At 39.5% G+C, this 15049-nt stretch overlaps 3 protein-coding genes across 11 annotated transcripts in view; all 3 read right to left on the bottom strand.

Annotated features, from left to right (window-relative positions):
• Positions 1-3107, bottom strand: part of LOC131668618 (mucin-2-like) — a 46155-nt gene extending 43048 nt beyond the window's left edge. For both annotated transcript variants that reach the window (XM_058942947.1, XM_058942949.1), the window contains exon 1: positions 2679-3107. The gene's annotated coding sequence lies outside the window, so the exon portion shown is untranslated. The remainder of the gene's footprint in view (positions 1-2678) is intronic.
• A 3617-nt stretch (positions 3108-6724) lies between these two features.
• Positions 6725-11388, bottom strand: LOC131668585 (TD and POZ domain-containing protein 3-like). Of its 8 annotated transcripts, none has more exons than XM_058942870.1 (6): positions 11174-11388; positions 10760-10836; positions 10064-10680; positions 9744-10001; positions 8567-9665; positions 6725-7691 (listed from the first exon to the last, which is right to left on the bottom strand). In XM_058942870.1, the coding sequence occupies exons 3-5, from the start codon at positions 10492-10494 to the stop codon at positions 8570-8572; spliced, it is 1785 nt and encodes a 594-aa protein (XP_058798853.1). In that variant the 5' UTR covers positions 10495-10680; positions 10760-10836; positions 11174-11388; the 3' UTR covers positions 6725-7691; positions 8567-8569. The 8 variants fall into 8 exon arrangements, with proteins under 8 accessions (XP_058798853.1, XP_058798854.1, XP_058798855.1 ...); XM_058942871.1 differs by lacking the exon at positions 6725-7691 and having other exon boundaries at positions 7741-9665; positions 10064-10522; positions 10586-10680; XM_058942872.1 differs by lacking the exon at positions 6725-7691 and having other exon boundaries at positions 7741-9665; positions 10064-10510; positions 10586-10680.
• A 329-nt stretch (positions 11389-11717) lies between these two features.
• On the bottom strand, positions 11718-14669 carry LOC131668632 (uncharacterized). Its single transcript, XM_058942969.1, has 3 exons — positions 13494-14669; positions 13198-13202; positions 11718-13105 (listed from the first exon to the last, which is right to left on the bottom strand). Exons 1-3 carry the CDS (start codon positions 14597-14599, stop codon positions 11889-11891), a joined length of 2328 nt encoding a protein of 775 aa, XP_058798952.1. The 5' UTR covers positions 14600-14669; the 3' UTR covers positions 11718-11888.
• Positions 14670-15049: the final 380 nt, after the last annotated feature.

The raw sequence follows: 15049 nt of genomic DNA, 5'->3' as shown, positions 1-15049 counted from the left end.
GAAAAGAAATGTATGTGGTCGCGCCGGCGTCTCTTCGCCGCCGCGATGATCCCCGCGAGCAAACAGGATCGACTAGTTGGCGCGCTCGCGCTTATAATATTGTCATAACTGGCGCTGGCAACTGACTTTATTTGACTCACGGCAGCGCGCACACTCGGCCCATTTAAAGTCAAAGGCTTTTCCAATCGCGGATCTTAACCTCCATTAACCTGGAATCTCCTTTTCTCGATGAGAACTGGTATGCCATGCACAACTGGTTCGTTATGTTGGCTTTGAAGAGGAGGCTAAAACTTCTTCCTCCTTTTGTCGCGCGCAGTCTATTGCGTGTGATGTGCCCGCGTTTGCCGACGACGACTGTACCTCGTTGCAGTCGGTAGTAAGTCTCTGTTTATAAATAGGCGCGAGCAAAGAGACTACACGCGGCGGCAGCGACGGAGACTTTGCCGATCACTACTAGACGCGTTTGACACCGATCCACATGACAAGGAGTAAGAGAGGGACTTTGTATGTCATGTCCAAATTGCGTTTCATGACTTTCGGCCGAAATTCATATATTCGGGCTTTATACATTTGTTTGCTACGGGTTCCGAGAATGGAGGTCAACTTTTGGTCGTTCATTTTTTACGAAAGCATATTAGAAAATTCGTCGCTTCGGCGCTGTAGTTGACTTGTACAAGGAAAAAAATGCAGGTAGATCGAAAAAAACAATCAACTTTAAAGCTGTCGTCAAACAGTAAAGAATAAAAAGGCCAACCGGGCCTTCACTGCCTCCACACGAGAAATTTCACATAACAATGGCACTCATCTCTCAAAATAAAAAATCGTGGCAAAACAAGAGATCCAAGCAACATCACAATTATAAGCCTGTATCTTTCAGCGACCGTCTTTCTCTCCCTTATTAAGACGGCTGACAATTAACGCTTATAAAGGCGGAAAATCTCTCTCCTCTGGCGCCTTCATTACAATTTCGTAGGGAAGCAGCTTTTATATACATTGATTATCGCGATAATAACGCAGACTGGTACTCTATGGCAGATTCTAAAAAAGACTGTTTTACGAGCCAATGAGATGAGATTGGGAGATTACTTTATGTACATTATGTTAATCTGCACAAGACTATGACGACGAGTTCTCTCAACCTTATTTACCGTAAATGCAGCTTGAGATTTAAGGAAATCGATAGTAATAAATTGTATTATGTGACCTTATAGAGACAAACACGATATTTATCGGCTGATAACGGGTGACGTTTATGAAAATAGGAATATGTTTGATTTACGAGGGCAAAACAAAGTTAATTTTTTTGGTCTTCCGGTTCCAATCGCAGCGATCCGCTCGCTCTCACATGTGTGTTATACGGCTTCATTTCGTTAATCGGATTTATCAGAGCGAAAAATTAGATTCGTAATTACGCGCGCGAAAAATTCGCTGAGATTTTTAGACTGCATCGCGCGCGAGACTTTGACTCTCTCGAGTGAGCCGGAAATTCCTGAAAAATTATCCTCGGCAAAGAAATCAAAAACGAAAATGAACGCGAAGATCACTGATTTTGACGATCGGATTGATCGCTCCTGGGCGCGAAGATAAGTACTCGAGTAGAAAATACGTCGACGCTTCACTCGACAGATTTTCACTGACATTGCGGCCAACTTTTTGTTCTGCATGTATTACTGCCAGAGAGGTCATCGATGTCTCTTTCTCTCTCTCTCTCTCTCTCTCTCTCTCTCTCTCTCTCTCTCTCTTTCTCTCTCTCTCTCTCTCGCTCGCAAGTTCATTATCTCGAGAACGGAACTGTACTATGCGTGGCCGTAGTTTTTTTCACTCAGTCGAATCGCGAGCTCGATAGAAAATTAATTCCCGAAAAAAGAAAAGCACGTTGCGCGTGTACCGGGAAAATATTGAGTTCGCGTTTCCTCGTCAGGGCTCGATTCGCTGTTTGTTTTCGAACGCTATTTCAGCCTTCCGAGAGCACCAGATAATCATAGTTCTACCTACATTCGCGATCGAACTAACGTAATGCCCGCCGGAGCTTTTTTAATGGAAAATGATATCGAATGTCTTATCTGAAAAACTCGCTGCGCAACCGAGCATGCTTGCTTTCGATTCCACGCGGAAGAAATGAGGTTGCCAGTGTAAATTTTCTAGAATAACAATCCGGCCGCTAGAGATGTGGTGATACTAGGGGAAGAATTTTCATTCGACGTGTCCATCGAATGACGGCCAATGAGGATCTTGAAAAAAGTACAAGCACGCCGCCTGCATAAAAAGCCGCTCGTATCTTAAGCACTTCCTGAAGCAGCAGCAGCAGCAGCAGCATCCGTGATAAAGTGAGCCAGCGGCAGGTGTTTAGAAGGGCAATAATCGGCCAAGTTTTGAAGAGGCCAAGCGACGCTACCGACGAGGCTGTCCGTGCGCACACGCTAGTGTCTTTAATGTATAATTAGAAACAAGAGCACAACCCACATCTTTTCCGAATGAAGTTTGTGTCTCGGTACCACGCTCCAAAACAAATCTGGTCGGCGCGCGTCTGCTTGACACTCGCGCGCGCGAGCTCGGCAAGCTTTTTATTCGCGAATCAAAACAAACGGTCGAGGGGCAATATCCCGCTGCCGATCGGAGCCTCGGCCTCCTTGGACTTAGCCCCATCCCCGGCGATTCTTATCAGCGACAAGACGTACCTGTTTTTCGCGATTGCTCCGGGAATTCAAAAGCGATATCCTCCTGCGTTCCGTCTGCGGTGAAAATCCGATCTGTCCGATATGCCAAAAATAAATGCGTACTCGCGCTCGCGCGCGCGCGCGCTCGCGTGGCGTGTGTTTCTGTGTGTGCGCGCGCGCGCGTGTGCGTGTGTCACTTTCACCTTCGATCTCTCACGCGCACTCACTGTCACTGCACACACTCATCTCTTTCTTTCTCCGTGTACAACTAGAGGCAACGTACGGGCGTACAAGTCGGCTTGGGCTCGACTCGTGCGCGCGTCAAGCGAGCGTCGAGTCGCGACTGAACTGTGAACGGAGCAGCGCGCCGCGAGCAAGCAACCAACCAACTCCCTTCCCTTTTGCTCTCTGTCTCTGTTGCTCCCGTCCATAAGCGCCCGCCGCGAGTGTTGCAAAGCCTCGACGGACAGAGAGGGCAAATCCCGAGGAGGGAAAAGTGAAAGAGAGGAGAGCCTCATCCGAAGGAACGAGAGAGAGAGAGAGAGAGGAGAAAAGCCGATGCGTAATGAGAGAGGATGCTGGAAAAACTGCTCCTTTTTCTCTCTCTCTCTCTCTTTTCAATGAGAGCGGTCGGCTGCTGCTGCATAGGTTTTAATGGCCATTCCCCGTAGAATCGAGTTGAGATCTGTTCTTACCGCTGTTTTCGAGGCTATCGAGATTTTTCATTCGCAACTGTCTAGGGCCTATTGATTGCTAGTGTGAACAGCAAATTGCGAAACTATTCATTTTCTCTTTCCCTTTTGTATTTGATTACTTTTCTTGACAGGGTGGGACCGATTATTGCTTCAATTGTTCACGTACAGGTGAGCGTGTTCTTGATTTATCCAATTTCAATCAGCTTATGGTGATACGGGTTGTTATTGACTTTTCTATCGCGTAACAATGCATGGAATAAATTAAATTTAACGTATAGTGCATGATATTAAAATATCAGAACTATGAAAATTTAAGTATTATAAATAGTATCATACGCTATAATTATCTATTCTAATAACCTCTCCAGTGGCATTCCTACAATTCAAATATCGTTGAACGAAATTATCAAAGGCTAAATTAATAAATTAAACCTGAAGTATTTTCCCGATAAAAAAAGTATGTTTCACTTGATTGCCTTTTGGTTGCAATAAATTATCCGAATATTCAAGTAGTAAGAGTCATTGATTATTATATTAACAGAAATTGAAAAGATTTTTAAATTCGTAAGCTTTTAATTGTACCCAGAGTACGGTTTTTACTATTTCAGATTCAACGCTGTCATCCGATAGCAAATACAAGTATTATAAATAGAAATTAATGTTATTTATATATCAATAAAACACTTGATATCCTTACTCAAAAACATTAAACAATTGACAAATAGCTCAAAAAGAAGAAAAAACCAAAATTTTCATTAGCAATCCATTTCAGCATCAATCGCAGTCAATAATTCATCTGTCCAATGCGCGCGCGCACATACACATCGCAGACATACGTAGACGGCAACAAGTAACGCCTCTAGCCAAAAAGGGTCGGTCTCTGTCCTACGAAGACTGGCCACCCTCGCTCGATTTTTTCCGCAATGTTTAAAGGTATTAGACCCTTGGCTCGAAGCGGATATAGTCACTAAATCCCTCCCACGGGGCGACAACGCATCGCGTGCATTGATGTCGCGCGCGTGCTTTCATCTTTCTGGGTCTCTCTCGCTCTCGTTTCGCGTCCGCGCGTGAGCATCGACATTTTATTGATGATACACGTACACCCGCGCGCTGGCTTTTATGGGATTGTTGGTTTCACCAGCGACAAACTTGTTTTCCAATGCGTGCCATGGGTTTTGCTTGTCGCCGGGTGCTGTCGAAAAAAAAAAATAAATAAAAAAATGCCTTTGTCGTCTGTCGCTTGCACACTTTTTTTTTCGCGAGATATCACTGTGTATAAAAGAATCAATTTGTACGCGCACGAACGAACGTTTATCGGAAAAAAAGAAACTCGCGAAGTGTACATTTCGATAAAGCAAAGTTCGGAGTGAAATCGCGCTTTCAGCTATTCAAAATCGTGTCAAACGTTTCATCTCGATATTCATCGAGAGCTAACTGTTCTTGCAACTTGTGGAATAAGCCAGCCTGCAGTTTATGAGACCACAGCAGCGTTCTTCGCGCTGGATGACGAGCCCACACTGCAATCTGACGATCGAGCTATGTGCGCTCTCTACCGCACAATTTCAAACTCGAGCAAACTTAACGCTAAGATGGAGCTTTCGATCATGCCGAGAATTTCAATATCGCAAGCTTGCAGCAAAATTTTTTAGAAACGAAAAAAAAATATATGTATATAAAATAAAAAAGAAAGGAAAACGAAAGTAGGCGAGCGCAAAACACCCTAGCGATGCGTACGGAACTTCTGTATTTGTAGCATCCATATAGCGAAACACTTTGCGCGGCGGCGAGCAAGGGTGAAAGTGTCGGCGCACCTGACGCCATCCGTGCGCGCACCAGTGGTACGTAGACCCTCCCCGAATAAATCAAGCGGATACGTGCCGGAAGGTATTATCGTTAAGGGGCTCTGCCCAGCTCAAACTGGCAAGAGTGATAATATAACGTATGCATGAAGGGTTGCCCCGCGGCCCCGAAAAAGGACTCTGCGCGCTGCCTCTGATGGAATGAGTGCTCTAGCCTCTTTCTCTCTCTCTGTCAATTGCTTTTTTCCTGGCGGGTGGGTATTCTGGAATGTGTCGCGCTCAAGTATATGGGATCACTAAACGTTGCCCGAGCGTGTCTTTTTTTTTTATTATTTTTTTTTTTTTATCGTTTAATTGCCTACCGCGCGGACTGAACTCTTTCGCGCCTGTACGTAACATTAACACGAAAAAATTCTGTGTCAACAATACTACAGCTTACTATTCAAGACGTAGAGTATCAATACGTATTGTTGGTAATATCGAAACTCCTAGATTAGCGACGTTCATTATACAGAACACCAAATGATAACTCATATCGAAACTGTTCGAGAATTGCGGTCAAGCATTATTAAGCAAATTATAAGTGAAAGCCGCCACATACGTATACGAAACTAAACGCGTAAAAACATCAGTGAAACACGATGCGCATTCGCATAGTTCGCTGTAATACGAAAATTAATTACCTGAAGGAAAACGTGCAGCACGACTATTACAAAGCAGCAGAGTTGGTAAAGGCAAGAAGATCGAAGCAAAACAGAGCTCGCGAACGAGAGGGGGGGAGAGAGAGAGAGAGAGAGACGCGGAAACAAGGCTTATCGCGACAGCATCCCTTTGCTCTGTCTCTCTCCCTCGAGGCGAGATTTTAGCGCGGCAAGAGCGCGCAACGCGCGTGTATACCCCCGGGAATGCGGAGAGCGCCTGCGAGTCAAGGAAGTGCATGTGCGAGATGATGAATTAAATCCTCGTGCAGATGTACGGACGCGAATGAGTTTGGGGACGGGATTGGCTTTGCTACTACAATTCTTGCGACTGTGTTGTCGCAAGCTGTCGCGACTTCGTATTCTCTGTTACACGTTTGAAAATTTTGCGTTGCGTGCACTGCTGATTGATAGTGATTTGTTAAATTCGTGTTATTCGCCAGATATTCAGTTAGTTTGTTGTAATTTCGTTATATATCAGCGAGCACAACTTTACAAGTAGAAATTACAAACTGTTATTTTCATTGATTTTGTGTACTTAATAAACGTTTTAAAGACAAAGACTTTCATATGAGCATTGTAAAACTAACACACACAAAGAGTTCAATATCTATTTTGAATTTTCTAGCGAATTGGAACTATTTGCAACACTAAAATAGTCCTTCAACTAAGAAGAGCACTTCAAATTTACAATGTTCTACAAACTTGCGATAATTCAGAAATATGTATCATAATTTGCATTTATTTTTAAGTTGTTTCTCCAAATAGTAGCCTTTCAAAATAAATAAGGATGCAATTTGATGAAAAATGTACAATAACTTAAATATGAAAAATAAATTTCGTATAAAAGTATAAGCAGTATAGTATCTATCGCGATCATCATATTTTATTCGGTTAAATTTATACTGTTGCTCGATAAATAAATAAATACAAACATCTATCTACAACAATAATTTTACTTATCACTTGTATAGAATAGAGCAACCATTGGAATGAAAATTATTTACTTGAAAGACATAGTTTTGAAAATCATAATCGTATCAAAGAATAGTACATGTGCTCTATAGAAATAAAATCCCTATGGATTATTTTGCTCAGCAGTACAACGCAAAATTGCCATAAGAACTTGATGTTGATGAAGGTGACTGACTCGAACGTTGGCTCATTCACAAAATCTTTTATGTATGAGACTATAAAATTAATAATTTGTTTCTCAAATCGAGTTAAATTATAGGAGCAAGCAGTGACGAGACCATTGACAACATTTGAAACCGACAAGCTTTATTTGCAGATCCGCCTCGCAGACGAGTTTCAAATCAGTAGCTTGCAGACATGTTTGGGTAAGTTGGGAATGCCGTTGGTGTAAAGTATTGGAACTTCTCGAATACCTCATCGTGGATGCCGTGTACCGTGATCGCTTCAATCTGCTCCACGGAGCATTTGTCGAACATTGCCATGAATACTTCTTGTTGACAAGGATAGTCTTGTGAATGTGGATAGTTCGACCGTAACTTTTAATAAATTTTACGTTGCTGAGTTACTCTCTTTCGTAGAATTTTGCAAAATTAACGATCTCCTGGTTGTGCCATTCGGCGAATAAACGAAGTCTCTTATGTGGTCTGTCTGGTTGTCTAAATGCAGTTTAGAGTTCCGTAGCTGAAGAAGCCATTACTTTTATTAGTCAATTCATTTTGCTTATAAACTTGTTCGAGAGTTGATCCTTTTTGGTAAATTTGTATTTATCTATGTTTGTATTGTTGACAATCAAAAACTCATCGGTGGCTTCGACGCTCTCGCCACCTCATCACCACAAGTAATGGACATATATTCATGCTTTCCTCGCTATATGAAAAATATGGGAAATAAATCATTTTTGTCATTACATACACTTATTTAAGCACTAAGAAAATTTCAATTAGAAATAAATAACAAGCATATAATCATACGAAAAGACATCATTAACAATGGTCTAAGAATAAACATTAAAATGATACTAAAATCAATGGTCCGTACTACAGTACACTAAAACTATATTCAAAAATAGTTGCCAGAGGTTTTTCTGTTTTAAGACGGATCTGCTCTGATCGAAATATTTTTTTAGATATAAACGTATTACTTTAATCTATAATCTCTGATCCTCAATTCATACTTTTTTACTGATCCACAGTTCGATTAACTTATTGATTGGTTTTTTTTTAAATTGAAACTTCGTATTTATTATTACAATTAATTCTTGTCACTTGACACAATTTTTTAATAGGTAAATTCAAATTATTTTTGATAATATCTGAATTTCTGGTACTTAAAAAATTCTGTACTTACTGTAGAAATATTACTGTATTCATTTGTTTTTAAGTACATACATTTTTATCGATACAATAACTTTTTTCCAAAATGGAACAGATTAAATTGTGACATATTAATGGCAAATAATATTCACAATAAAAATTTTCGTCTTCAAATATAAAAATGTTGAAATAAGAATTCTGTCTATGCTCATGTAAATGAAATATAAAGATTAACCTAGTCACATAAATTTTAAATGGTAAGAATTTAACAAAAATATTCATCAATGAAGATAACAAATGTAAGAAAATTTTTCTATAATAAATTATATCTAAATCCACCAAATTAAATTATAAACTATATTATAAAATAACCAACAGTTTTATGCTTGGTAACTATTGATAACTGAACGGGTTCATCGGTTTTCAAACCTATTATTTAACGGCGCTGTAGCGGACAACATCAAGAGCGATTTTCGGATGATGAATTATCAGGTTCTCAAATTTGGCTAAAATAACAATATCCTTCATGTTTGCAGCCACTAACTGCTTTGCTTGTTTCTTCAGAACACTAAGATCGTAATCTTCCGCCAACATCAACAAATCAATAACGTTGTCGATCGACATATCCTTGCAAAGCTGATCTTCGCAAATTACTTTCAAATCCTCGAGTATAAATGTCTTTGCTGGTTCTAAGAGCTGGGATGCAAAAATATCAAGATTTTGTACTTTGTCCGTGTAGATAAATCGAATCACCTCGTACATCACTTCGTAGTCAACGTTTTTGACATTGATGATGCCAGGCGATGTAACTGACACGTCATTTGAAAATAAATCCGTGAAGGCGTCACTCTTGCTTTCCAAAATAATTGAGTGAGCATGGATACATTTGCCGTCGCCGAAAACGAATTTGACATCACTACGGCGTTCGTTGTTGAAATGTTTATCAAACGACTTGTAGCTTGTAATACTTGAGATCTCCAATGCGCTTGAAGATCTTGTTTGAAATGGAATTCGGTCTGACGTTAGAATCATATTTTCGTCGATTTCAATCTCCACTTCCGGTTCATTCACATATACTTCTACTTTGTTGTCTTCAATATACGCTTCCTTGTCGTTTCCGAAGTCGTTCTCTTTAAAATTACCCTTATTCTCGATATGTCTCTCGTCAAAATTATCTTTATCGTTCTCGATGTAGAAATCTTCAAAATTATCTTTGTTGTCTTCCATACAGTTCTCTTCAAAATAACCATCGTTATAATCCTTATTACTGTTTATAAAATAATCCTCGTTATATACGTTGTTGTTTACTTCAAATGTATACTCGGTATCCCCCACGTCCGTAACTTCTTTTTCGCTATCGTGATTTTTGCCATCATCTTCATGGTGTTGTTCTGATTGAAGTCTGGTTGCTTCGCCAGCTTCAAATTCTGTTAAAGTTAACAGCTCACGACCACGGACGTACAGTGGGGCACCGTCTTTGTTTTTGAATACAACAAATTCATCTTCCGGTTCAATTGCAGACTCGACCCTGAATAGAAAAACCATAATCATATTTATAAAACATTCATAGGATAAAAGACGTGTAATATGAGCAAAAACTACTAACTCGTAACATCTGAAATAGTATTTCATACAAGCTTCGTCCTCTTCGGTCACTTCGTCGAAAATTGTCTGATTAGTATTAAGAAGTTGGCTCAGTTCTATGCAGTTATTTCGACAAACACCCCTGATTCGTTCGAAATTCACTTTATCCCCAGGTTTCACAATGAGTTTAGCGATTCTAGATATTTGTTTTCTCGAGGGTGCTATTTTATTTTTAATTCTCATGTAAGCATCATTCAGTTGTTCATCACTCTCATGGTATCTATAAACACGAAAAAGAAATAGACTACAAATCTTAAATAATATCTAAATAAAAACACTTACTTTCTTAGAAAATAGCACAATGTGAAGATCGACGATAGCACGTACGTTCGTAGTTTGGCCAGTTCTGCACCTTGCAAAAGCGCAAGAAAATTCTTCATGCAATTCGTCTTGGTACAACTTCGCCTAGGCAGGCCACCGTCCATCAATGGTTTATTGTAAGCTTGCAACATGTATTGCAGATCACTCTGGCTCACTTCCAAGTTGAATGGTACACTCGTATGTCCAGATAATATGGTTTTGACGTTATCGATCAAATGATGCGCCGTAAGAGGTAAAGACCTTAAAGAATAAATGTGGAATTTGGGACTATTGCAAAAATCTCGTTTTATTGGTTTTTTTGACCGTCTGTTGCCGGCTGAGATCTTCTCATTCTTCAACTGATTTGGCAGTTTGTCGACTGGCATTTCTAGAAGCATTCGTAATGTAGCCATAATAGTGCAAATAGCACTTAATAGGGATCTACATGTATAAGTGTGCCATCAAACTACATAGAAATTTATGCACATTTTTTCAATATCTCACCTCTTCCACCATAAATTTTTACGGCAGTTCAAGTAAAAAAATGTTGTCTTTTTTCCTCTCCGATATGGTCTATTTCACTGAACGACAGTTGGTATCTATAAAAATACGATCGATGTATGAAAACGAGATACGAATCGACTTATATTATCAAAATATCCATATTATGGCTATTACTGTCAGGGTATATCCTATGCGATTGTTTTCTCCAAGATTTCTTATTGAAAAAATTAATAGCTGGGCTCGTTTTCTATCTGTAAAATAACAACAAATGCAATATTACTGTGATTGCTTGTAAACAAACATGACAATTGGACGAACATGCGATTCCATATAATCCATACACGCAATGATTTATCATATATCGTAAAAATAGACATTTCATCTATATTTCATCTATGAATATTTTTTCGAGTACAAATTACTTTTATCTATAAAAACTGTTGAAGGAAACCCATGATAAACTTGAGTGAACAGTACAGAGATTATGGCGGTGGTTCTTGATATTGACAAGGAGAAGCCTTGTGTTCACGTGCTGTTACCGAAACTCGTATAGATACATATTTATAAAGCCCAATGGATAATAGTTACCTGATGTTTCTTGCTGCCGTCTAGCATAAACACTATCGGCAATGACGACCAGATGACGAGGCTATCATAAGCGGAGAATTCACAGTATACGATGATCGAAAAGCACTGTATGGCGTCAAAGCTGTGAGTAATCTGTATGCGAGAAATCAGTATCGACAACAAGTACAAGACGGCGTCTCGGGTGCATGCGCGCGACTGATAAATGGAAAATCATAATTTTACGCCAATTTTATTATAAGTATAATAAGATTTGTGAGACGAAATAACGCATTGCATGTGCTAGTCAATTTTCCATCATTTTAAACGTATAGTTTTGATTTATGACCCTACAATTTGGTTAACTTTGACTTGATTTATATAAAATTTCTTAGAGAGATTTAAGCTTGTTCTTATAATTCTTATATACTAATCCCATTTTCCCTAAATTGATCAGCTACATTTAAAACCTACACACATGCATTTTAACTTTTCTTTAATACTTGGGATTTACTAAAATTATGATCCAGAGTAAACAATATTGTAAATTGAACATCTTATTTTTGTGTATATATACTTTAATATATTTATAAATGACAAAATATTCGACAACAATATGATATGGCTCAAATACAAACATTACAAACAATAAGCCGAAGTAGAATTAATAAGTGCAACACGTGTCAACAACACATACACCAGTCAAAAATAATGTGTAATTACAATTTATTTATAAAGCCTAATTCAAATGTTTCCATTGACCGTTTATGGGATCATGGACGGACTGCTTACTAATATTGCAGCGGATAATTTGAAGAGCGACGTCCGGACGTTCAGTGATTACAGTCTCAAATTGTGGTAGGTGAACAATTTCCCTTATATTAGCAGCAATAAACTGTTTTGCTTCCTTTTTCAGTATGCAAAGATGGCAATCTTCCGCCAAAATCAACAAATCGATTACGTCCTCGACCGACAATTTCTCGGTTAGATGCTTCTCGCAAAGTGCTTTTAAATCGTCGAGCATAAATCTCATTGCTGGTTCTAATAACTTCAAGGCAAAACCGTCGAGATTTTCTACTTTGTCGGTGTAGATGAATCGAAGCACCTCGTACATGACTTCATATTCGATGTCCTTCATGTTGACGATACCCGGCGATGAAACTGATACATCCTCTTGAAACAAGTTCGAGAAAGCCTCAGTCTTGTGCTCCAAAATCATCATATGAGCGTGAATACATCTGCCATCCGAAAAAATAAATTGAACGTCGCTACGTTGATCGTTGTCGAAATATTTTTCGAAAGGATTGCAGTTCGCGATACTTGAAGACGAGTTCAACGAAGACTCGCTTGATTGAAGACGTGGCCTCTTTCTTGACGAACCATTGTCGAACACTGGCATCTCGTAAAAAGCAATACCAAAGCTGACTTCACACCAAATTCTCAACACACCATTGTCTGTGAATAAATCGTCGTTCAACAATTCATTTTGTTGGATAAAGTCCGCGGCACCGTGAACGAATCCAGTGTGAACGTCAAATACTTCGCTGCACTCGAGTAGCGCGCGTTTCTTGTTGTGGGTATTCAAGATCGACAGATTGAATTTTACTTTTATGTATCCACTCAATAGTTTCAAAAAAATTGACATGTACTTTTTGAATTTTTTGCTGACGCCTTTGGGGTACAGCTCAATCTGGAAGTCGTAGTAATGAATTGGAATCACTGGAGAAATAATCTTCTCACCGACCCTTTTGCTTTCAAGAATCGAAGCCGACAAGTCCCACCTGTAGCACGATTGCATACACAGCGCTTTTCCTCGCACTTCTGAACTCATATTTTTGCTGTGATTAACTGTCGTTAATTTACTTTTGACAGCTGACATTTGTGAATCGGAAAATTCGGTTGTGGAACGCGACCAAGTAACGAACGTATTTACGTACGATCTTGGCAGTTTGATCACTCAATTTAAACTGCTATACTTACCTGCCCTATCAGTTTCGTCCTCTAATCACGTGTCATCCCTACTCACGTGGTCACAATTTTCCTCTCACTTGTTCTATTTTATATTTACAAAGTATCAATCAGAGATCGGGGATACACCATACTAAGACTATGATATACTTAAACATTTTTTATTCATTTCACGATCACATTAGCATTCCGATACGAATAACCGAAATACTTAATATTGAGCAATGTTATAGTTTTAAATAATTAAAATACTCTGCAATTCAAAATAAACAACTCGCATAGTACTGGACATATGAAAAGTTAGCAATGCAATTGTACAAACATTTCAAGAGACAAGTTAAAAATGTCACTGAGCTATCGCAGTCATTCAATCGACAGTTGAACAATTTCGACAACAACTTTCGGATACAATTTGCTCAGTTTCTGAAAGTCAGGCAAATCAATAAAATCTCTTATATTCAAAGCGATAAAGTGCTTAACTTCTTTCTTCAAATCAGTAAGATCGTAATCTTCCGCCGTTAAATACAGCTCGACTGCATTCGCAACAGACAGATTGTTGCTTAAGAATTGTTCGCACCGTATTTTCAAACCGACGAGCTTGAATCTATCTGCTAGATTCAAAAGTTTCATGGCGTATTTTTCAATGATATTCAATTTGCCCGTATAAACGAATCGAATCGCTTCGTATAAAACCTCGTAATCGATGTCTTTGACATTGACAATGTCCGGCGATAGAACCGGTATATCCATCGAGAACAGATTTGCGAACACGTCGCTCTTACTGATCAAAACTACTTTGTGAGCATTTATACATTTGCTGTCTGAGCTGAGGAATATAACGTCGCTATACTGCTTGTTATCAAAGTACATTTCGTACATGTTGCCATCCGCATTGTCGGACTCGGGCTCCGATTCGCAACGCGATCTTTTGCGTTTCCTACTGCCCCTTGATCCTTTCTCTTTGGCAGTGAATTCGGGCGATATTTCACAACAAATCGTCAGTGTGTCATTGGGCAGAAGTAAACTTTTATAGCGTTTCAATTCCTTTTGCTTGATGAAATCACTTTTGCCGCAAACGAGGCTGGTTGTCTTCTGATACTTATACGTGCCTTCGAACGCTGCGTAATGCCTCTTATTGCGATCAAGAATCGACAGCTGAAACTTAATTCTGGCCTGTCGGCCACTTTTTAGTCTCAAATAAAGCGACATATACTGACTGTACTCTTCGCTGATTCCTCTGGGGTACAAATCGAGCAGCCAATTTGTATTTGCAATCGAAATGATCGCGGAGCTCAATTTTTCTCCCGTTTGTTGACAGGCCGAGCGAAAGTTCGGAATCGTCCATTTGTAGGTTGCTTTTGATTCTGTCGAGCATTCACTAAATATACTCATTTTTGCAAAATCCGTCGTTTGTCCGACAGCGCTACCTACGATACATTCACTGAGCAATATAATACAATAATCAAGTGCCTCTACTATCATCTGCGCGAGTCGTTACAATACTGGATTGCGAATATTATACGATATCATAAATTTAATTCGATTCTTGGACTTGACCAAGCTGACGCGGCCAACCTGCTAACTGTATACCGTCGCTTTGATGAGACCTCTCGTGAAAACAGCTGATCGCGCCCAAATCTTACGACTCTGAAACTGAATTTGTCGAGTCTCATAGATTCAACAGAAATAAGTTCATCATAAGATGCCAACTGCATCAACTTTTTTCTTATTTGATGAATTGTATATATACAGTAAGAGTGACACGAAAGCAGCTCTTGGTTCCTAAATCACTCGAGAAGTTTTATTAGATTACAGCACGCGCTTGCTGCAAAGCACGCCAAAGCATCCGCAAGATGAAAAAAGAATAAGACAGCGGAACTCGCCGCGGCAAAAGTGCTAAAGCTGCACCTCGAAAGCAGCACAGGGAGAGTT

Source organism: Phymastichus coffea, unplaced genomic scaffold (assembly GCF_024137745.1).
Source record: "Phymastichus coffea isolate CEN01 unplaced genomic scaffold, Cenicafe_Pcof_1.1 PCOF00081, whole genome shotgun sequence".
In the NCBI taxonomy this organism is placed as follows: Eukaryota; Metazoa; Arthropoda; class Insecta; order Hymenoptera; family Eulophidae; genus Phymastichus; species Phymastichus coffea.
This window is presented reverse-complemented; position numbering and strand designations above follow the sequence as displayed.

Bases quoted from the DNA above. Each gene is read 5' to 3' on its own strand.
- LOC131668585 (XM_058942870.1), bottom strand. From the start codon at position 10,494: ATGGCTACATTACGAATGCTTCTAGAAATGCCAGTCGACAAACTGCCA. The intron at 10,002-10,063 runs GTAAGTGTTTTT...TCGTGTTTATAG, and splicing joins TTGTGCTATTTTCTAAGAAA to ATACCATGAGAGTGATGAAC. The intron at 9,666-9,743 runs GTTAGTAGTTTT...TTTTCTATTCAG, and splicing joins TACTATTTCAGATGTTACGA to GGTCGAGTCTGCAATTGAAC.
- LOC131668632 (XM_058942969.1), bottom strand. From the start codon at position 14,599: ATGATAGTAGAGGCACTTGATTATTGTATTATATTGCTCAGTGAATGT.